General features: G+C 48.9%; 1 protein-coding gene across 2 annotated transcripts; it reads right to left on the bottom strand.

The window, feature by feature from the left end:
- Positions 1-9,631: 9,631 nt before the first annotated feature.
- CD2 (CD2 molecule) lies at positions 9,632-21,701 on the bottom strand. 2 transcript variants are annotated; one of them, XM_077767273.1, is made up of 5 exons: positions 21,593-21,701; positions 21,173-21,475; positions 17,070-17,306; positions 13,215-13,337; positions 9,632-10,402 (listed from the first exon to the last, which is right to left on the bottom strand). In XM_077767273.1, the coding sequence occupies exons 1-5, from the start codon at positions 21,651-21,653 to the stop codon at positions 10,104-10,106; spliced, it is 1,023 nt and encodes a 340-aa protein (XP_077623399.1). In that variant the 5' UTR covers positions 21,654-21,701; the 3' UTR covers positions 9,632-10,103. The 2 variants fall into 2 exon arrangements, with proteins under 2 accessions (XP_077623399.1, XP_077623407.1); XM_077767281.1 differs by having other exon boundaries at positions 10,182-10,402; positions 13,215-13,332.
- Positions 21,702-23,528: the final 1,827 nt, after the last annotated feature.

The raw sequence follows: 23,528 nt of genomic DNA, 5'->3' as shown, positions 1-23,528 counted from the left end.
ATAGATTTTGGATACTAACTCTTTATCCTATATGTCATTAACAAAAATCTTCCCCCACTCCATCGTTTGCCTTTTAGTTTTGTTGATTATTTCCTTTGCTGTGGAGAAGCTTTTTATCTCGATGAGGTCCAATAGTTCATTTTTGTTTTTATTTTCCTTGCCTTCAGAGATGTGTCAAGTAAGAAGTTGCTGCAGCTGAGGTCAAAGATGTTGTTGCCTATGTTCTCTTCTAGGGTTTTGATGGTTTCCTGTCTCACATTTAGGTCTTTCATCCATTTTTAGTATGGTATAAGAAAATGATCTAGTTTCATTCTTCTGCATGTTGCTGTCCAGTTCTCCCAGCACCATTTGCTAAAGAGACTGTCTTTTTTCCATTGGATACTCTTTCCTGCTTTGCCAAAGATTGGGTGGCCATACTTTTGTGGGTTCAATTCTGGGTTCTCTGTTCTATTCCATTGGTCTATGTGTTTGGGGTTTTTGCGAATACCACACTGTCTTGATGATGACAGCTTTGTAGTAGAGGCTAAAGTCTGGGACTGTGATACCTCCCGGTTTGTTTTTCTTTTTCAACATTACTTTGGCTATTCGGGGGCTTTTGCGGTTCCATACAAATTTAAGGATTGTTAGTTCTAGCTCTGAGAAGAATGCAGGTGCAATTTTGATTAGGATTGCATTGAATGTGTAGATTACTTTGGTTAGTATTACATTTTAACAATATTTGTTTTCCAATCCTTGAGCATGGAATGTTTTTCCATTCCTTTATGTCTTCTTCAATTTCTTTCACAAGTTTTCTATAGTTTGCAGCATACAGACCTTTTACATCTTAGGTTAGGTATTTTATGGTTCTTGGTGCAACTGTAGATGGGATCAATTTCTTAATTTCTCTTTCTGTTGCTTCATTCTAGGTGTATAGAAATGCGACTGATTTCTGTACATTGAATTTGTATCCTGCGACTTTGCTGAATTCGTGTATCAGGTTTAGCAGTTTTTTGGTGGAGTCTGTTGGATTTTCCATGTAGAGTATCATGTCATCTGCAAAAAGGGAATGTTTGACTTCTTCGTTGCAAATTTGAATGCCTTTTCTTTCATTTTGTTGTCTGATTACTGATGCTAGGACTTCCAGCACTATGTTAAACAACGGTGGTGAGAGTGGACATCCCTGTCATCTTCCTGATCTCAGGGGGAAAGCTCTCAGTTTTTCCCCGTTGAGGATGATGTTAGCTGAGGACTTCTCATAGATGGCTTTTATGATGTTAAGGTGTGTCCCTTCTATCCCAATTTTCTTGAGGGTTTGGATTAAGAAAGTATGCTGTGTTTTGTCAAATGCTTTTTCTGCATCTATCAACAGGATCATATGGTTCTTATCCTTTCTTCTATTAATGTGATGTATCACATTGATTGATTTATGAATATTGAACCAGCCCTGCAGCCCAGGAATGAATTCCACTTGATCATGGTGAATAATTCTCTTAACATACTGTTGAATTCTATTTGCTAGCATCTTATTGAGAATTTTTGCATCCATATTCATCAGGGATATTGGCCTGTATTTCTCCTTTATAGTGGGGTCTCTATCTGGTTTGGGAATCAAGGTAATGCTGGCTTCATTGAATGAGTCTGGAAGCTTTCTTCCCTTGTGTTTCTGTTCAGAGACACCTTCTTAGAGGTGCCTGCGGGGCTCAGTCAGTTAAGCATTGGTCTTCAACTCAGGTCATGATCTCACAGTTCGTGGGTTCAAGCCCCACATCAGGCTCTGTGCTAACAGCTCAGAGCCTAGAGCCTACTTCGGATTCTGTGTCTCCCTCTCTTGCTGCCCCTCCCAAGCTCTCTCTCTCTCTCTCTTTCAAAAATAAATAAACATTAAAAGATTTTTTTTAAAAAAGACATATTGTTGATGCATTAACTAGAACTCATGGCCAACGGCACTATGACTCATGACTTAATGAAGCTTATCTAACACATATATTTTCTCCAGAAGGCACATCAGAGCCTTCCTGCCTTTAGAAACATTAGACAGCACTTCAACAGTTATGGACTGTTCTGTCCTCCAGAATTCATATGCAGAAGCCCTAATCCCCAATGTGACTGTATTTGGAAATAGAGCTTTAAAAGGAGACCATTTAAATTGAATGAGAGTCAGAGATTGTGACCCGAAACCAACAAGATCAGTGTTCTCGGAAGAAGAAGAGGCACCAGGAGTGCACCGGCCTAGACAAAAGCTACCTGATGACACAGTGAGGAGGTGGCCATCTGCAGGCCAGGAAGAGTGTTGTCACCAGAGACCAACCTTCCTGGTGCCTTGGCCTTGGCCTTCCAGCCTCCAGAACGTGAGAAAATAAATTTCGGCCTTGTCAAGCCACCTGGTATTGATAACAATCAAGCAAAGCTTGGGTTTACTAGCCCAAGCAAAGATCGGCAATAAATTTGGGGGGCATTTAAAAAATGTTTATTTATTTATTTTGAGAGACAGAGAGAGAGAGAGAGCAGGGTAGGGGCAGAGAGAGAGAACAAGCGAGGGAGAGAATCCCAAGCAGGCTCTGCATCGCCAGCATAGAACCCAACATGGGGCTTGATCTCACGAACTGTGAGCTCATGACCTGAGCCTAAATCAAGAGTCAGACGCTTAACCAACTGAGCTACCCAGGTGCCCCTGGGGACCATATTAAATTATGAAATTGCCCACAAAAAAGCACAAAAGGATCATCAAACAGAGTTCATGGAGACAAATGTCACCACCCTGATTTGACTCATCTGGGAGACACGTCCCTGCACCAGCCAGTTTTCTCATGCTTTACACTCCTGTAACACCTTGCTTTTGCTGCTACTCCGCTCCAGAAGGTGGTATCCTGGGGTTGGCTTCTGGAATCCTGTGTTTTTCTTGAGTTAAATCCCCACACATCCGTGTCTCTATTCTGATATGGTCCAGCCTCTCCAGCCCAAGGTCCTCTTGGGTCCCGGTTTATATATTCTGTCACCTTTTTGTGTTCTCCTCCTCCTCCTCCACCTCTTCCTCCTCCACTTCCTCCTCCTCCTCCCCCTCTTCCTCCTTCATCTTCCTTTTGACATAATTTTTAGATTTATCAAGATTTCACATGCATATAGAGTCAAGTAGTCCCATAAAGCTTATTACCATAAAGGTCCCCACATTTCCCACTCTCCAGAGAAAACCACCTTCACATTTTAAAACTGACTCTTCGGGTATTTACATCCCTGTCTCTAAGTATGATTATATAGTTGCTTCTTGATTTTTTCCATTTTAGGCAGTATGTATATAGACTCCCCACCCCTAATCCTACCAGTAAAGCAACCTTATAATTTTGGATAGATCAACATTCAGTGTTTATATTATTAGTGGTCATGTAAGTGATGTGCACTGCCAAGGGATCTGGGATACAGTGATTTGCTTTTCTGTGCAAGTTATTATTTTTCCTATGGTTAATTATTGTCTTTTGTTCAGTGAGTAATGTGCTCTGTACTTATGCCTAATTTATTCTCACACTCTCCCTCAGAAATGTAAATCTTTTCTCAATATGCTTAAATACATCAGATGTTTCATTAATTTCATCTTCTTGAATAATTCTCCTCTGGTCCCTTTCTTTGTTCCAGTCAGTGTTTCTTTCTCCCTCGCTCCCCTCCCTTTCTCCTTCCCTTCCTCCCTTCCCCCACCGGCTTTTCCGGGTCCCAGTGTTCTGGAGTTTTACAATGATGTATCTTGTGGATCATTATCTCTCATGGTGATAGGCTCCTTTGTGAGCCCTTTTCACATGGAAACTTATGTCCCCATCCCCCATCGTTTCTTGGCCATTTGGCCAAGATCAAGTGTGGAAATTTGCGTTCTTCCATTCTGGAATGTTCTGGAATTATTTCACGGACAACAAGCTCCCTCCACTGCCACTGTTCTCTTTCTGGAATGCTCACTTCTTAGATTTTGGCTCTATCAGAACTGTTCTCCAATTTTAAAATCTTTTTATTACTATTGTTTCTTCTTAGTCCTTTTGCTCTATCGTCTGAGAAAATTTTTCAGCATTATCTTCCAGCCCTTTTGTTGGGTTTTCATTTCTGCTGTTATATTTGCAATTGCCAGGAATGCTCTTTGTTCTCTGAATATTATTTTTTCATAGCGCTCTGTTCTTTTTTCAGGGATGCAATATTTTCTCATGGCTTTGAGCCCAAGAAGGGTAGTGTGCCGTTTAACTTCTCCTCCCTCACTTCCAGTGTTTGTGTTTGTGTTTCTCTGAGTCCTCATGTTTCATATCAGAGGCTTTCCTCCTCTCCACAGCACTCTTGACTGTCTGCTCACATTTAAGCAAAGACAGAATCTGGGATCTAACTGCTTCTTCTGAACCAGTCTTTCTGTCTTAGCCTCGTCATCATTTGTACTTTTGGAAATACCTTGTGCCTCCAACTGCCATGCCTTTTGAGTATTTAAGGGTGTAAATCAGTTTCCACCATGGGTATCCCTGCTGCTGCCTTAACGGCACCTTTGAAGCCTTCTTAGTCAGCACCTGCCCTTCCCTCTGCCTTTTCCAACTCCCCAAATAACGCCATTGGGGCTTTTCCCTCCGTTCTCTTTGGGTTTTTGTGGTTTCTTTCTTTTTTTCCTAGAGTGAAAACTATGCCCAACGTGGGGCTTGAACTCAAGACCCCGAGATCGAGAGTCACAGGCCCCACTGACTGAGCCAGGCAGGTGCCCCTGTTTTTGTGGCTTATATCTGTTATTTTTGTGAAGTGTAATGTCACTTTTGTTGGGTTTCACTGGGGAGTAAAGGCTGGTGCGTGAGTTAAGCTCTTACCTTAACTAGAAATTCCCCTTCTTTATTGTTACCTCTGACCTGTCCCCTCCCCAATCACAGCCCCCTGCAATCTAGATATTGTCTCTTCAGGACTCATTGACTGTTTGCTTGAATCCATGAAAGTTGATTGTCCAACGCAAACATTGGCAGGAAGCACCACCCCGAGGCCAGCCCTGACCAGTGTGTAGATCTCATGTAGACAGGTAGGCGATGAGAAAGACCGGAATTTCCCCTGGCTCTCTTTCCCCTTCTTTGAGTTGCTGCTGAATAAACCCCCAAGCTGTCTTCTGCCCAGATGTGTCATCAGGGAGGCCCTGCTCAAGGGGCCAAGAAGGTGACAGCCAGGTTGGTGGCTCAGTCTAGGCTTTGTGACATGTTTTCCTAGATCTCTTCTTCAGCTTGTGACACATATGGTATAGAACTTTATCCATTTGTCCCATGTGGCGCCATGTTAGGAAATTAAGGTGAATCAAACTCACAGCACAACAAGCCACCGTACAGTGTGCCTAATTACTTTATATAATCAACTTTGTCTCTTTCCAATAACCGGGTCACTTATACCTACTATCTGGGGTATTTCCATTCCGGGATCAAGCCAGGTACAAAGCTTGGTTATCAGATGTCTTCTGTCCAGCAAGACACACTAGTTGCATTTATGTATATTATTTCCAGTTAATCCTCACTCTGCCCCGGTGAACTGTTATCCCCATTTGACAGATAAGAAAACCAATATTCAGCAAAGCTGAGGCATTGACTCCAGCTCTGGTGCCCTGGGGCCTTCTCCCACTCTGAGCTCCATGACCACAGAGCCAGTGGCGGAGATGAAACAGTCTCTCAAAGTCACGGCAGAGCTCAGGATCAGGAGAGGCCTCTCTGATGACCTTAGTCTGTGTCCTGAAAGAAGACTGTGGAGGGGTGAGGAGGGGGGGAGCAGTGCAGTGCACAACCCCCAGCCTGAAGGGTCGTGTGGCTGCAGCCTGGGAAACACGGGCGAGCCCCCAGGGGCCCATGAGAGAGACTGCAGGGAGGAGGGCCAAGTCCATGGCCAGGGACCCCTCGAGAGCCAGGCTGGCCCAGCTGCTGGGGTTAGACTGACTTTTAGGGAGGCCAGGCGTGGCTGTCAAAAAGACTACATTTTTCGGGGCACCTGGGTGGCTCAGTCGGTTAAACGTCCAACTTCGGCTCAGGTCATGATCTCATGGTTCATGGGTTCGAGCCCCACGTTGGGCTCTGTGCTGACAGCTCAGAGTCTGGAGCCTGCTTCAGATTCTGTATCTCCTTCTCTCTCTGACCCTCCCCTGCTCATGCTCTGTCTCTCTCTCTTTCTCAGAAATAAATAAAAAACATCTTAAAAAAACAGTTGAAAAGACTACACTTTCCTCTGACAATCTCTGTTGCTTTGGTCTCTTGAATTACCTGGATATTTTTTCCAACTTCCTTGTCTTGGAAGTTCCCTGCAGAGGATTATCTTTTTTTCTTTTTTCTTTTTTTCTTTTTAAGGTTATTTATTTTGAGACACACAGAGAGAGAGAGAGAGAGAGAGAGAAAGCACAAGTGGAGGAGGGGCAGAAAGGGAGAGAGAGAGAATCCCAAGCAGGCTCTGCACAGAGTCTGATGCAGGGCTGAGACCCACAAACCTCAAGATCGTGACTTGAGCCAAAGTCAGACGCTCAACTAACCAAGCCATCCAGGCACCCAGTGGAGGGTTATTTAACTGGGCTGTCACCGTCTTTCCTACAATGTCATATTATCCATAAGACTTCAAGTTTGGCCACCCACTGATGATGAATAATCTGAGGACCAAAATCCCAGTGCTTCCCCAACCTGAATGTCTGTTGGAATCACCTGGAGAGCCTGTTAAAACACAGGGCGCCCGGGTGGCTCAGTCGGTTGAGTGTCTGTCTTTAGCTCAGGTCACAGTCTCACGGTTCATGAGTTCAAGCCCCACATCAGGCTCTGTGCTGACAGCTCAGAGCCTGGAGCCTGCTTCAGATTCTGTGTCTGCCTCTCTCTCTGCCCCTCCCCCACTCACACTCTGTCTCTCTCTCTCTCAAAAATAAACATTAAAAAAAAAAACAAACAGGGGCTTGGGCCCCAACCTAGCCTATGGAATCATTGGTATTTCTTTCTTTTAAGTTGTTTATTTATTTAAGTAATCTCTACACCCAGTGTGGGGCATAAACTCATGACCCCAAGGTCAAGAGTCACACACTCCTCCGACTGAGCCAGTTGGACACCTCATTTTTTTTTAAGTTATTTTATCCACAATCTATTCTCATGCAGCTGGCCCAACCATTTCCTAGAAAGTCCAGGACAGGATCACTGGAAGGTCACACAACACCAGACATGTGAGTGATGGCAGCATAAATCTTGAGCAAAGCCCATGTCTTCCGTCTGACAGTGGAGACTGCAACAGGGCAGGGACTGTGTCTTTTGTCTGTAGATGCCACAGATATTCCCTGCCCTTCCTTTGACAGGACCGTCCTTACCTATTCAATCAATCGGCTAGTGATATTTTCAACAAAGTGCTAGACATAACACTGAGAAATTGTCATTGTCCTTAGGAAGCTTTCATTGATTTTATTTTATTTTTTATTTAAATAAATATTTTTATTTAAAAACATTTTTTATGTTTATTTATTTTTGAGACAGAGAGTNTTCATTGATTTTAAAAGCATTTTTTTTTTACATTTACATTTTTTTACTTTTTTTTTTTTTTTACATTTTACATCTTGGAAATGGAGTTGTGGCTAAAAATGGATTGTATCTTAGCATTTGTTACAAGGCAATAGAAAGTATTCTTTCTTGTGTATGGTATGCAAAATACTGATGCCACTTAGAATCAGTGGTATCTTCAAATTGATGAAACACAGTAGTTGGGAAGGGAATAACAAGGCGTGCCTGGGTAGCTCAGTCGGTTAAGTGTCCGACTTCAGCTCAGGTCATGATCTTGCACTTTGTGGGTTCGAGCCCTGCGTCGGGCTCTGTGCCAACAGCTCAGAGCCTGGAGCCTGCTTCAGATTCTGTGTCTCCCTCTCTCTGCTTATCCCCTGCCTGCACTCTCTCTCTTTCTCTCAAAAATAAATAAACATTAAAAAAATTAAAAAAAGAAAGAAAAGGGAAAAGCATAGCTGTATAAACAGGTAGCTGATGTGAACCTTGTTCATGCAGTTCCCCGTACACGGGTGATTCTGCACATTTATTTCACCAGCGCTATTGATTTATGATGACTCAATTCAAATGCCACTTCCTCCAGGAAGCCTTCCATATCACCCCCATTCCTGCATTCAGTGTGGATTCAAAGTCCTTCCTCTAGGCTCTTGTACTTGCCCCTGACCTCCACTTACCAAGCTGCATTACCTTTGTCCTCCCCTCTCTGGACTGTAAGCTGAGTCTGGGCAGAGATGCAACCATACGCCCCTGGTTTCCTACCACCCAGCACGGAGCCTGGGACAGAGGCGTTCAGTAAATGTTTGTTGAATGCAGGAACGCTGTACCATCTGTAACGTCACAGGACTTCAGAAGAAAGGTGGGCCCGGGGCGGGAAGGCCAGAGAAGCTTCATGAAGCGACTGGGAATGAGCCACGTGGGCAGGAGGGCTGATGGGATCACTCAGGGCCGTCGTGAGGAAGGAGAACAAGCCAGAGCCAGGACCTTCATCTCCCCACCAGGGAGACCCCATGATAACTGCTACTTGGCTGGATTTCGGGTCTGAATTTCAGGAGGCTGTGGGGGTCCATTCGCCATCATCCCGAATAATGGAGTCCGGGTGTTAATGCACAGACACTGAGGGTTAGAGACAAGAGCGATTCCACCCTCGGTGAGCTCTCACAGGAAGCCCTGAATATACATAGACTTTGTGGTTTAGACCTCAGAGCTTCCTGCCCCATCTTGACAAGGTTTAGCAAGTCTAAGAAGCCAGGAGAAGGAGGGCGGATGGGACCACAAACATGGCACCAACATTTCAAAGCAGGTGCCTCCTCCCCGCCTATCGTTTTAAACCTTAACTGAAAACTGGGGTTTTTTTTCCCTCCCACTTCCCCCAGCGCAGTTAGCATGTGGCCGCTAGCTGAGGATGGGTATGATCTTTCCCTAATGGCCATTTAAGACACGCAGGATTTGATTCCACCGAGGTGGCTCTCTGCCTGCCCTTTGGCGGTATTTGATAGGCTCATGGCACCTCCTAGTATTCGTGGATTCCCTTCTTTTCAGGGACGATTCTACAGATCGTCATGACCATGTCTGAACAGTCGAGGAAGCAAGACGCAAACAATTACATTTGCTGATGCCCTTTCTTATAGTTTGCACATAGAGGTTTCGATCCCTTAGACAAGCCTACAGAAGGCCTGTCGGGCCAGCCTAGTGGCTGAGACCTGGGGAGCACATTGTGGCTGTTGTGGGGGGGCAGTTAGGTGGTCCGGGTGAGTTGGGGTGACCGAGCTGGGTCCTGCCATCACATACACACCCAGCCCCTTTCTTATCCAACAGCCGGATGCTGGCCTTCTTTCTACAAGGAGCAGACACTGAGGTCAAATGAAAGCTTTTATTTCACTTCTGCCTCCCAGATGGCCGGCAAGCATCCACCAGGGACAGAAGAAGCCCAAGGGTGTCTCTGAGCTGGCAGATGGCTTGCAGCCAGGCCCCAGCGCACAGGACATCTCACATCTGCACATGATCTGAAGGGGAGGCGAGGACTCGGAGGCCAGCGGCCCCCCCTCCCGAGGCCGGCACCCGCACGGCCAGCCCTTGCAGGTGTGACAAGAATCTCTGAGGAGCCCAGAGGCTCCAGGTGTTAGAGCACATGGGCAAGCTAGGAGACGCAGACACGGCCNCTGAGGTCAAATGAAAGCTTTTATTTCACTTCTGCCTCCCAGATGGCCGGCAAGCATCCACCAGGGACAGAAGAAGCCCAAGGGTGTCTCTGAGCTGGCAGATGGCTTGCAGCCAGGCCCCAGCGCACAGGACATCTCACATCTGCACATGATCTGAAGGGGAGGCGAGGACTCAGAGGCCAGTGGCCCCCCCCCTCCCGAGGCCGGCACCCGCACGGCCAGCCCTTGCAGGTGTGACAAGAATCTCTGAGGAGCCCAGAGGCTCCAGGTGTTAGAGCACATGGGCAAGCTAGGAGACGCAGACACGGCCGCGGCCCAGGCAGGCGCCCAGGGGGTGACAATCCGACCGCAGAACACACTCGATGGAAGTGCAGGTGCTCACGCTCACAGCGGAGAAACTCCACGGTGCCTTTATGGGAAAGAACAATTTCTCTCTCTTTTAGCGTGAGGACGGGGACAACCGTGGCCGGAGACAGAGTTACGAGCTTCCTGTGGCCCCACGCTGAGCTTTGGGCTGCACTCGAGGCCTGGGGAGAGGCGGGCCTTTCTGCTGATGTACCTGCGTCGCTGGCGGAGGAGGGGCCTTTCTCTGCTGGTTGTGCTGGGCCCGGTGGCCAGGGGGCGGTGGCCGGTGGCCAGGGGCCTGGGGCCGGTGACTAGGCGGTGGAGGGGGCCCGGACGCGGCTGGACTTTGAGGAGTCGATCCCGGGACCTGGCAGGACTTCAGGCCCTTTTCCTTCGTGGTCACTCGGCACGCTCTTATCTCCAGCTCTTCCCCTGCAATGACACAAACTCAGACAGGAGTCTCTCGGTAAAGATAGGATCGCTGTAAATGTTTATTGAGTGCACTGCCTACGTGCAAGATGCCAGGCTAGCTGTTCAGAGGGGTGCGATGAGGAGGCAGAAGCCACCTCTACCCTGTAAAATTTCCAGATCCTGTAGGAGGCGTGCCGGCCAGCAGGGTAGAGTGAGAGCCAGAGGCAGAGAGTAGGGGGTAGGGGGAGGCCTTTGTGCCTGGGCATCCCTGAGGACTTGGAGATGGCACTCAGACCTCAGCACCCTGCCTCTGGGTTATCCTAGAGACCATGCCCTGAGGGGCCCCTGTGGTTAGAGCCCTTAGGAGGGGCTCAGTAGTCAGAGGGGGCGTCAGTAACAGCCTGCCTTCAGGTGGGCTTCCCTCTTAGATCTACCTTTCATCCGGCATTGTTGTAAGGAACATGAGCAAAGGTGCTTTTTCGTCCTTAGAAACTTAACTCGTGTCTACGAATTTCTCAGAAATTCACAAGCAAGCCCCATCCCCTTGGTCCCGGAAGGGAAAGAATGTTTCTTCCCGTCACCCCTCCAGAATTTTCCATGATGCATGACTGCCATCCACGGAGGCAGGGCCACAGCTTCCAGGAACATGGTTGTGCCTTTGCTGCCTTAAAGTCACACGGGCAATCTGTGAGGAGGCTCCACTTGTCAAGGCCTGGGGGGCCCTGCTGGCCCCTCGGGCCTTCCTGGGCTATGAGGGAGGGGGCCCAGTCTCTCTGTCCAAAGCCATCCTTGGAGGCCTCCCACGGGAGCCAGGAAGAGGGTGTCCTCCTGAGATCATGAAAGGCCTTGCGTGTCAGTACGGAGTGGGCACGCCCCCTCTGAACATCTCCCTGTAACTTCAGGTGGGGCTGCCCTTCAAACAGCCTCCCCAACAGCTGGAAATGTGGCCTCAGGCCCCTTTGAATGTGAAGACTCAGAGTCTAACAATGTGGTTGCGGCACATGAGGGGCCAGAGCGCTCTAAGCACAAAAGGTCAAGGGCACAGGAGGGGAAAACCCCATCCTTTTCCCCACCTCTGGTGGCCTGAGGTAGCCGTGGGTATGCCAGGAGGCTGTGGACAGGACATTGACCCTGACCCCAGTTCCCAGCAGTGGGGCCATGGGGAAGCTTCCCTGTAAGGCCAGCTTGGGCTGCACATTTGTTTACCGGTCTACTCACCCACCATCCTGTGACTTTGTTCTTCACCTACTCCCTGTCGTCTGAGATCGGGTGCCCTTGCTAAGCAGCAGCAATGGCTCAGATACAAACCCTACCCTCAGGAAGCCTCAAGTCAAGTGACGTGAACCGGAACTGCAAACCACAATGTCCATCTCTGCTGAGAGCCCAGGGAGGTGCGGGCAGAGCTGCAGGGCTCCGGGAGGAAATCACTTACCCTCAGTGAACTTACATTTCCTCACCCCTTTGGATATTATCTATCTCATAAGGTCACTGAGAAACTTGGAGAGGACAGTGGGTAAGAAGCCTTGTGTTACAGACATAAATAACTGCCTGTGACAAGCGACTGCTTGTCAATGTCAGCTAATGATCATATCGGTCACTGTGGCCTGGTGAAAGCAGGGATCGCCTTGTTGTGGGGTGGTGTGCGTGGGCTGTGACGGAGGAATACGTGATCTTGGAGCTTCAGGTGCTGGGGAAATGCAGGGGGGCTTGGGCAGAGAAGCAACTGAACAGGGCACGGAGGTGAGGGACCTCTGGGCGCCTGTGGGACTCAGCCAGCAATTCTACTCCAGGCGGGCAGGGATGCTGGAAAGNAAGAAGCCTGGCAGGACGTGGGGCTGAGGAGCAGGGGCCTGAAGGAGACCCAAGGCAAAACGTCTGAAGGAAGCAAGCGAAATCCAAAAGGGGCTCAAGGCCGCCCCTACTGGGGCAGGTTCAGCCCCCGTCCTGATTTGTGTGGGGCTGCAGGTGGCCGGCATGGGCATCCCGGACCCACTCTAGGGAGAGACCCAGAGTGAGGGGACCCAGCCCTACAGCGAAGGGCAGAGTGCACAGAGACCAAGGGTCTGCTCGTCTGGCTGCACGGCCGGACCTTGCTGGACCTTCCTACGGCATGGGGCACCACCCCGCACCCCAGAGCCCGCGGGGCCAGCTGATGCACCGTCTTCAGAACTCACTGCCTTGGGTGGCCTGTACTGTGTGCTCCTTGAGCCAGCTCCCCACTTATGAGCCCAGCATTTTCACTCCCGGTGGGCTATTGGAGAGGCCTGACTTCAGGAAGACTCCGTCCCGGGACTGGCATATCCCGTCCAGACAACAAATTGGAAAAGGGGGTATAAAACCCTGGCTTTAGACCATACGTGTCCTTGCGGGGCCCTGAAAGTTTACCTGCGTTCCTAGGACCTTGGTCCTCGACACATCTTGGGCCACACTCTCTCAAGAGAGGACGAGATGTTTGTTCACAGAAAAACGACGTTTGACACTAACCATTCTACCCACGGAGAGGTGTGTGGCTCATTCAAGATCGGTCCACACAGGCTTTCACCGAGGCAGCCTCGGTGGTGGATTCCAGGAGGCCAGCCGGGATTTGGCTTCTCAAAGCTCTCCTGCTGTCGCCACCGAGAATGTGTTTTTCAAAGATCAAGCTAACCACAGAATGGAACAAACTGCCACCACTGGTTATAACCCTGACATTCTGAAACGACCCCATCTCCATTATTTCCTTTCCAGACTCAATGTGTCATTCCGCATGAGTTGTTGCCACGGGGATTTTGCCATGGGGGTCACGGGGGGCGCTGCAGAGGGACAGAAGTGGGGAGGTGGGGGGGAAGCTTACCATTCCTTCTCTGGTTCTGTTTTTTCCTTTTGTTGATGTAGAAGATGAGTAGAGCCATAAAGATGACGAAGATGGTGCCTCCTCCACAAATGCCAATAATGAAATAGATGTCCAGATGCTTCTCTGCAAGAGGAACACACATGGATGGAGGGGAGGGGTCCTGGCCAGAGCAGCCATCTTGTCGCCCTGGCCAAGGACTCCCAACTACCACGTGACGCAGATAAAACAGCTTGATGGGACTTTTCAACCACAGAAAAGCTGAGCTGATAGAGGCTCTCAGTTGTGTCAGCCTCTGAAAGGGTGCAGGGTTCAGGATCAGCAACCCCCCCAGATGGCTCCTGGGGGGACAGCTGCTCTGGCCTCGAAATGCCAAATTCCTCATGTGCCAGGACATGGGCCACTGCTCCTAATCAAGGAGCAAGTCGCAGAAGTTTAGCTCTGAGGAGGAGTTGAGAGATAATCTAGCATCACCTTCTAGTTTCACAGTCAGGCCCAGAGAGGGAGGATGAATTACCTGAGGCCACACAGCATCTGTTTCTGAGTAGTTCCTTTAAGCAGATCCTGTGGGTCCATGTTTCTGCACTATTTGTCCACCTTCACCTCTGACTGCCTCCTACACCATTTTTTTTTCCTCTCACCCTCTCAACCAGGAATTTTCCAAAGACTCAGGGGTAAATCTTTCAGCTGTCGAGCCTGCTGGCCAGCCCCCCACTCCCAGATTTTCCCTGGCCCCTGAGAGAACCTCACACACACAGTAAGTAAGTTAGCAGCAGCCATGGACTTGATCTTCAGTTCACAGACCTCCCACTGCTGTAATGCAACGCGGATGCCAACAGCTCAGTGTTCTGAGAAATGGGTTTGAATCCAGGCTCTCCTAGGCAAGAGTTGTGTGACCTTTGGTGAGTGACTCCACCTCTCTGCGCCTGTTCCATTCTTCATAAAAGGGAGATCATGAAACTTACATCACAGGGTGGCTGTTGGAGTCAATCAGATAATGGATGTGAAAGTGCTTTGTAAACTGTAAACCAATGCACAGGGGTGAGGTCTTGTTCTCAGCAGAGCCCTGTGCCCTGGTGTTTCTGGGAGCCATTTGCCGGGAGAGGTGCTGGCTGGCCACCCTTTGTGAGTCAGCAGCAGTTAGAGAGGCAGCAGCTGGGGCTGGGTGTCAGGGGGCTGGAGCATCTGGAGAACAAACTGGAGCTCAGCCAGCGACCCAGGGAAACCCTCTTCCAGACCAGGAAGACCCTGTCACATGGAAAACCCTGGATGGGTCCTGGGGAGTAAGCCAGGGGCCCGGGAGCCAAACCGAACAGCTCTTCCGGCTGCAGTAGTTTGTTAATTCTCTTTCCTCAGCTCCCTCTCTGCCCCATTCTTTGCCTGCCACTAATACAACCTCTCCCTACCCTGCGGAAGAAGGTGCTTCCATTCAAAAAGCAGGCAGGACCCTAAGCTCCCATTCCATGCGGCCAAGAAAGCATCGGGGTCCTTTAGACTCCACGGGCTGGAGCCAGAGGCTGCTGGAATCTCTCTTGGGGACACAGGTCAGGGAGTGCGGGCTGAGCCCTGTGGCCGTGGGGTGGCCACAGCCCTGTCTGGGGGCACTGGGAGGGAAATGCAGGCACGGCCCTGCAGGGCACCTGGGGTCCTCTCCACAGGGAACCTTCCAGCCTGTCTCAGAGGCAGCCGGGGCTCCGTCACTCAAAACCACACCCTCGCCATCTCTGAATCCATGCACACTGCTTCCTGGATGCCCTCCTGGAGAAGACGCCCCTGGACGCTCCTGGAGGGGGTCTGTCTTCTGCATCCAAACCTGCAGCTCCCTCAGTGTTTCAGTTTCAAGGAGAGGCTCACCTTTGCTGAGCCAAATGCTTAGTCTTGTCCTTCCCCCTCTCTGGCTTGGCCCTTGACAGCGATCCCTTTGAGCGTCCTGAAGAGCACCTGTACCCCTCCCCCCGGGTATCCTTCCCTTCTCTTTCACGAACATCCCTTCTCTGGACTGACGTCTGCTCTGCCCCACAGAGGAAGGGACACAAATGTTCAACCTTCGAGCCTTGGCTTCTCCCGAGGCCCTTCCCGACTCGCTCTGTCCCCGATGCACATGCCTTTCTATCCCGCTGGGATCTGGTGAGAATAAACATGAAACACGGGGTTGCCTGATAAAACACGGGAAACCCAGGTTCATTTGCATTTTGGATGAACCATGGATAACTGTTAGCATAAGTATATCCCACGAAGATACTTAGAAGATACTTATGCTGTCTTCCCTATTTGCCAAGTCTGGCAACTCTAATTAAGGGCTCCCTGAAGGGGGACAAGAGGCTGCGAAGTCAAGGGAGCCTTCGTGATGGCAGGGGTGCGGAGCCATGGCTGGGGACCAACGTGAGGGTGAAGTGATGCTGGCCTAAGTGTGTGGTAGGCAGACTCTAAGATGTCCCCCACAGTCCCCCCTGGTATCCCTATCTCTGAGCGCCCCTCCTGAGCGCGTGGGCCAGGCTTACTGAGTTGCTCCCAGAGAAGAGAACGCAGCAGAAGTGATGGGGTATTTCTCCTGAGATGAAGTGACAAAGAGCCTGTGGCTTTGGTCCTGAGCACTTGCTCTCTCTTAGACGGTGGAGGGCAGCCATCTTGTGAGGCGGCCCAAAGGTCCCCGTGAACCCGGAAGTGCACCCTCCCCACACAGAGCCTGGGCCTGACCGACACGACTGCGGTCCCTGCCGGTGTCTTGCCTGCAGCCCTCACGAAGACTGAGCCAGAACCCCCAGCAAAGGCACTCCCAGACTCAGGACTCACGACAGACACTGGGACACAGGAGCTGTTGCTGGAAGCCACTAACCAAGCAATCTGTTTTTCAGCGACAGATAATGAATTGAAAGCGTGTATCAAAACGCCTCACTTCTGACGTCGCTCCAGCTCAGGGCTGCTTCTGAGGTGGCTGAGCAGCCCTGGTCCCTGGAGGAACTCAGGGACCCTTCAGAGGGGTTAGCCAGGCAGCGCGGGAAAGGTGAGCACAGGGCACCGGAAGAAGAGACTCTCGGAGCCATGGCGCTCCTCCTCTCTGTGGACCCGGAGACGGAAGCCCAGAGAGGGGGGAGGGTCATCCTGCTAAATTTGGACAGACCCGAACTAGAAGCCGCGGCCTGGTTCCCAGAGCGCCCAGAACCGCAGGCTGCCTCTCAAGAATTACTTCCGGGGCCGTGTCCTGCGGGGACTCGGGGGAAGGGTTGAAATTCAGGTTTCAGGACTTCCTGGTGCTGGCACCGAGCGGGGCCGTCAGCTCTGCGGTGGGAGGAGCGTCGCCTCACTGTGTCCACTGTCCTTCCTGGCCCTGCCCTGAGCATGCCCTCTCCCAGTGCCCCCCTGACTTCTGGGTTTCTCCTCCCCTTCTACCTTTGCTCTTGGTAGGAGGTACTGCCCATCTCTTTTCTAGAAAGTAATCTTTTTTGCTCCCTTCTCCATCATTTCCCTGGGAGTCACAATCCTGGTCACTGACTAGCCGAGGGACCTGGGGCAAGTCAGTTTACCTCTCTGGGAAATGGGGGCTGGCATGAGATAAACCACAACCTCTCCTTCTATGGCTTCCATGGGGCAATCCTTTCTCCCAGAAGAGGATCTTTTCCATTGCTGGAGGGGAAATTGTGCCCCGCGGAAGGCTGCCCAAGATGGGTAACCACAGAACACCATGCCCCTCTCTCCTCCAAGGCTTCCCCTGAAGGTTTCCAGGAGGAAGAGGTGTGTTTTCAAAGGGCGGCCTCCCAGTCCAGTCCCCCGTGCCCCGGGGCGAGTCTCTGCCCTGAACTTGGCAGGCTGGGTTTTGCCAAATGAGCTTGGCATGTCTGACCAGTGCTTGCCACACACCTGAGCAACTGCTGGTCTCCACAGTGCTTTCCTCGCTGACTTTGTTCTTTGCCATGCACTTGACTGATGTCTTCTTCCACCTGTTTTTCAACGGGTGGGAGATGTTCTTCGAAGGAGCCGTTCTGACTTTGCTCTCATTGAGATACAGTTTCAGTTCAATGTCAGTTCCATTCGCTACCTCACAGAACAGCATTTTGGCGGTACAATTCCAGGTGATCTTAGGTTTTGAGATCTTCTCTGGAAAAAAAAAAAAGATCCGACTCCTAGTAGTCAATTTTCTGATTTTAATTGACATGGTTATTTATAGAGGGGGGAATGGAGTCTGTCCGGGGCCAGGGAACAATTCCCCAGACCACTAGCTAGTTTTGAAAATCATTTTTTTAAATACAGCACACTCAGAACAATTTTTATGAAGTTCGTAGATACATTATATGAGCCAAAAACTGTATCATGTCAAATGTTCGTGTGCTATTTTATACCTTAAAGTGTTTTCACATACGTGATATCATTTAATCCTAAAGAAGAGAAGAGACTGATTTTTCTTGCCGCTTACAATGGACATGCCCAAAGCCCTGAGAGGTTAAATGGTGATCTAAGGGCACCCACTAATAAATGGCAGATAACGGGAGGAGCTCACTCTTCTAAGCCCAAGTTCAGGAGCATGGGAAAGACAGTTACCATGCCCTGATCCCCAAAACTTGAGGGGGGCAATGCTTCAAAGCAGCCTGGAACCCTACCCTGTGGCCTGAGACCTTGGTCACACACAAACCCTACACTATTCCGTCCACCAGATCCTGGGAGGAGAGGGCCGGGTATGTGACTCAAGTTCTGGGGTGAGTGGGCACCAGCCCCTCCACCACCACCACCCCGGAAAGCGACTTGGCCCCTCACTGTGCCTCACTGGACCTCATCTGTAAGAGATGGATAAGAAAAACACGCCTCACTTGTCATAACACAGACAACGTGTGACCGAGCCCTGGACAGATCGTTAGGCACTGACGTTATTGGTGATCGCTGTTACATTCATAATCATCAACTCCTTGCCTCTCTTTTTCTGACACAAGAATATTCCAAGGGTGTGTCGTGAAAGAAAAAGCCCTTGGCTTCACACAAGGCTGGTCCAAATGCTAACTCCACTACTTCTCAGCTGTCTGACCTCCGCCTTTTTCTTCTCTTCTTGTTCTCACCCTTACTCTCTCTTCCCAGACTTACCACCTTTCTTGCGCAGTGTCTCCCTATTAATTATGCAGCCTGAGTGCTTCGTTTTCAATGACTCCCTCCCTCCCTGCCTCCCAGGCAACGAATCTTCTCTGGGCATTTTCCCATCAGATGTCATTTCTGCTCTAGTAGATAGGCATGCAGAAATGAACAGAAATTAACAAAATTCTTTGGGATCCAGAATGAACAGGATGGAGGGTCTACAAGGAAGGGGCAGTGCAGGGTCTAGGGGTCAGGTCAAGGTGTTTACTTGCCTTCTCAAAATGGAAAGAATCTTTTTTTTTTCTATTTCTAACAGTAACATCCAATCATTGTAAAAATTGATCAGATACAGCAACATGTTTCAAGCTTAAAAAATCCCATGTAATTCTCCGACCCAGAGTCAATAGTTGTTAGTGTTTTGATGTATACCTTTATCAGATGTTTTCTATACATAACACAGATATACATAATGTTTTAAAAACTAAAACTGGATCATATGATTTTGTAGTCTGCCTTCTTCCCCCTTACCGATGATCTGTTATGAAGTTCTTTCCTTTATGAACATCGAGAGATATTTATCTCCTCCATCTTTTTAAATGAGGTATTCTTAACATAATGAATAAGTTTGTAATGTAAGGAATTTTGCAACCCTTTCCAGTATTTCACTAATATAAACCACACAGTGATGGGCAGGCTCTTGAAGCCATGTCTTTGTAAATGTCCTCTCTGTAAGGTAGCTTCCTGGAAGAGGCATGGCTGGATCAAGTGGGGGCACATCACGTACATGAGAACCCCCTAGATCAAGGTTGCTAGGATTTATTCATTCTCCCCTAAGCTCTCTTTTAAGAGAGCTTCCAATGCTCTTCAGCCAAGGGTAGCAGCATCCTCATTAAGGAAACCGAAACTACAGAAGCATGAAGAAACAGGGGCGGGGTAGGGCATTAGCACCGAGCAAATGGGTATTGGGTCCCTGGTGCTGCCGGGCACCTTTGCTCTGTTATCTCACTGAATACCCCATGGAGTTATTACAATACCCATCAGGCTCAGAGCAGACAGAGAATCTGCCGAAGGCCATGTGTCAAGTAATGGGGAACAGGCCACAAACTGAATTAAGATGCCATGTGACATTGACACACATACATACACTCAGCAGGCGCCTGTCCCGTCATGGAAAGATCTCTGTCTTTTGGCCAAGGAAAGTGTGGTTTATTTGTGGGTAACGCAGATGTTCTGCAATCACTTGTGGGCTGGTGGCCTACCTCTGTGAATATACCAAAAGCCATTGAAATGTACTCTTTAAAAGGATAAATTTCTAGTATGTGAATTCTAAGTCAATAAAGCTGCTTGGGGGGTGAGGAAATGTCACCATCCTGGACACGCACCCTGAACCTGCTCCTGTCCAACTGTGAGATTTGGGCCAGTTGCTTCTGTCCCTCTGGGTGACAAGGGGATGCTCTCTGCGGTGTTGGAAACCTTAAGTAAGATCACGGAGCAGGGGGGCTGGCACCGAGCTGGGAAGCCATTATCACAGCATTACTGGATGAGACCCAAGTGTAAGGCTCGTGTTCAGGAGAGGACACTTGGGCCCCTATGGACAAGAGTCGTGGGAGCTGTGTCCCCAGAGCCCAGAAGCAGAGGCCCCTTCTGGCTCCATTCTTAGCCCCACCCCATTTCTGGAATAGTCTCTCCGTTCAGGGTTGCAGACCGAGGGTGTGGAAAGTTGTCATTTGCAGGGAGCGGGAGCATCTCGGATTGCTAGAGTGGGGGCTGGGAACAGGCTCCCAGGGAGGGGGAAGGGCCCCCGCCTCTGGTGACATTTTCTGTGCAAAGCACAGAAATAGTGACTTATTTGCACCCTGAAACTCTGGCTCCTGTTCCTGCTAGAGTTCCTGTCCTTCTCTCCAAGCTTCTCTTCCTCTTATTGCTCACCCTCCTCCACCAGCCAAGTGTCCCCCTGGACTTTCAACTTTAGTGTCATTTAATTTCACTTTCTCTTCCTTCTCTACTGTACCCAAGTCATCTTGAACATCTTTTCCCCCCGGGTCCCTGGCTTCCTCATTTTACGGGCACCCTTCATCGAGGCCAGTGGTCATGCTTTGGGTGCCCATGAGTTGGCTGGGGTGCTCGAACACCGCTGAGGCCTGGGCCCCATGCCGGGGAATTCGGGTTTGATTGGTCTGGGCTGGGACCTAGGCATCAGTACTTTGCCTGGATCTCAGTCGACTCTAACAGGCAGTCTGAGTTTCAGATCACCAAACTCACTTGGATTATAGCAGCAGCTCCCTGTCCCATCTTCAGTCTGCACACCTGCCCTCCCAGAGCACCACACACAGACAGCTACACCTGGAGTATCTTCTACAGAGAGCAGCAAAAGTTAACTTCCACTTCTGATCGCGCCCTGATGAAACAAGGGCTGTTCATCTCTAAATTCATTACATGCAGCCCTTTCCTGCCAGAGAACTACTGCCTCAGGGCCTCCTGGCTTGCCTTGTCTCTCTGGATGGAAGACTGATTGCTCTCCACTCAGCCTGCCCCACACCCAGCTTGCTCCTTCATGAGCCGCTTGGAATGACCACTCCCTTCTGCCCGTCAGTTCCCCTCCTCCAGACTGATACCACCTTCATCTGGGTTCTACACTCAGCTCTGCAACCCCGTGACCTCTGACCAGAGAGTTTTAGGCAGATAGAGGAGTCAAGGATCTATCAGCCGTGTACTTCCACAAGTGTACACTTCATCTCTTCCATGGGATTGGAGCCCTCGTTGAGGTGGGAGAGATGCATTAGATTTTCTTTAGGGTTCTCCCAAGGCCAAGGTCAGGCCAGGGCCGTTCCATAAATGCTATTCCCCAGCTTACTCAATAGCACCCAAATGGAGATGGAAGGATTTAGGGAACATAGACTTACCTTGAATCTTCAGTTGAAATGTTCTTTCCAACTCATTCTTTCCATTCTTATTATACATAAGGACTTTGTAGGCACCTTCATCCTCCATCCTCAGCTGTTTAATTTTCAGAGTTCCGTTCACCGATACAATATATTTGTCATCTTGATTCTTAGGCTTGTTCCTAGTTGGGAACCGGGCCACCCTCTTTTTGTCTTTTTCCCATGTTATATCTTCTATACTATCATTCGTTTCAAAACCAGGAATGTCCATGTTGATGTCCTGACCCAGGGTACCCCAGAAGAGATCATTTTCAGGAGCCGCACCTATAAAAAAGCAAGACAGTGAGACCTTGAGACTCAACGCCAGAGGAAGTTGGGCTGTGACCTCTTTGACTCTTACGCACCCCAGGGGCTCCGGTGGAGACCCCCCCACCCCCTTACCTTGGGTGGAAAGGATGAAAAGCAGAAGGCAGCCGGCTACGATGTTACATGCGAGGCTCATGTTTGGGGTTAGTTTCCTTGTGATTCTGAGCTCTTCCTGCAAAAGGAACTGAAGTGAGACCAGCGGAACCTACCCTCTGAGAGCCAAACCACGTGGCTCTTTTGTTTGCTTCTTTTACAGCAGCAATAACACACACACATGCACACACACACACACACACACACACCCCCCAACCCTGCGGATGTGCTCCTTTACCAAAGCAGGTGTGTCTCTTAGGGGTGCCATTCTTCTTACCCACATTTTAATCCTCACAAAAGCCTTGGGTGGGTTTTACTAGCCCCCCTCAAAGAGAAGAGGAACTGGGAGGCGAACTCGGGATCCCCCTTTGGTTGACAAGGCTTCAAATAGAAGCTTTCTGTCCATTCTGCTACCTGGTCTCTAACAAGACCGCGTAGAAATATAGTAAATGTTCCTAAGTGACCAGCATCATACAAACATGTATCCCATGATTAAAAGTATTGGAAAACGTATGCGTGTGAAAGAATTATGACAATGGATTTTTTTCTCTTTCTCAAAAGGCGTTTTTTATATTTAAAATTCTTTGTGATTAGAAAGAAATATATGCTGAGCCTCAGCTGTAAAGGCTTGAAATCCCCAGAGCTTATGTTTAGCAGACATGTTACAACTCTATTGAAATTGCGTTAGGTAAATAAAAACTTGTTCCCAAGCAAACAAAAATGCGTGGAGTCCGCGGAATACAATCGAACAACCAGAACGAATCATGCAGGGCATTGATGCTGGTTAACACGACAGATGGTTAAAGAAGAGGAAAGGAAAAGTGAGCGAGGATTCAGGAAGAGGAAAGACATTTGCGAGTCAGGGAGAGAAACGATGCATTGATGAATGCGCACAGGAGAAAAAAGCACCGAGAGAGCCAACCACAGAAAAAAAGAAAAGCAAAAAAGGAAAAACAAAAAACATCCGATGACGGATTTCCAAAGTAAGTGTCCAGTTTTGTGCTTCTTTAGGCTAGAGTGAGTAAAAAATTTTTAATTATGCTTGCTTTTTTAAAAAATTTAGGCACAAATAATGAATATTATCTCAGTTGCTCAGGAAATGACATTAAGTCAAAGCAATGGATCTCAATCCCTGGGTAAAAGGAAACCTACATAGAACATTTAACTTAGTGACTGTGTGACAGATTCCTTGCTCATATCATCCGCAAAAATAAACTATAGTTGGGGCACCTGGTTGGCTCTGTCGGTTAAGCGCCGACTTCAGCTCAGGTCATGATCTCATGGTTCATGGATTTGAGCCCCACATCTGGCTCTGTGCTGACAGCTCAGAGCCTGGAGCCTGCTTCAGATTCTGTGTTTCCCTCTTTTTGTGCCCCTCCCCTGATCACATTCTGTTTCTCTCGCTCTCAAAAATAAATAAACATTTAAAAAATAAAATAAACTATAGTTGTGTTAAATTCTTAAATGTTAAAAAAAACAGTCATGGTGCTAAAAAGCATACACAGAAATATATTTTCATATCTTTGAGTAAGGAAAGCCTACCTGTATATGCTATATGATCCAAAAGTAATAAAGAAAAAAATGGACACAATTGACCACAGAAAAATGTCACATTTAGGGGTGCCTAGGTGGCTCAGTCGGTTAAGTGGCCGACTTTGGCCCAGGTCATGATCTCACAGTTTGTGAGTTTGAGCCCTGTGTGATTCTGTGTCTTCCTCTCTTTCTGCCCCTCTCTTGCTCACTCTCTCTCTCAAAAATGCACATTAAAAAAAAGGTTTTAAAAAAGGAAGTAGACCTAAAAGTGAGAATTATACTACATCATATCATATTATATATTATAATTAGTGCATGCATGGGACAAAAAGTCCAGAAGGCTGCTACACGTTTAAAAGTGCCCCTCCTTCAAGACTTCATTTCG

The sequence above is a fragment of the Crocuta crocuta genome, unplaced genomic scaffold (genome assembly GCF_008692635.1).
Source record: "Crocuta crocuta isolate KB4526 unplaced genomic scaffold, BGI_CrCroc_1.0 scaffold180, whole genome shotgun sequence".
Lineage (NCBI taxonomy): Eukaryota > Metazoa > Chordata > Mammalia > Carnivora > Hyaenidae > Crocuta > Crocuta crocuta.
This window is presented reverse-complemented; position numbering and strand designations above follow the sequence as displayed.

Coding starts and splice junctions, on each gene's coding strand:
- CD2 (XM_077767273.1), bottom strand. CDS start 21,653: ATGAGCCTCGCATGTAACATCGTAGCCGGCTGCCTTCTGCTTTTCATC. Junction 17,307..21,172: donor ATTTCAACTGAAGATTCAAG/GTAAGTCTATGT, acceptor TTTTTTTTCCAG/AGAAGATCTCAAAACCTAAG. Junction 13,338..17,069: donor GGAGACCAGCAGTTGCTCAG/GTGTGTGGCAAG, acceptor TTCCTCTTGCAG/AGAAGCATCTGGACATCTAT.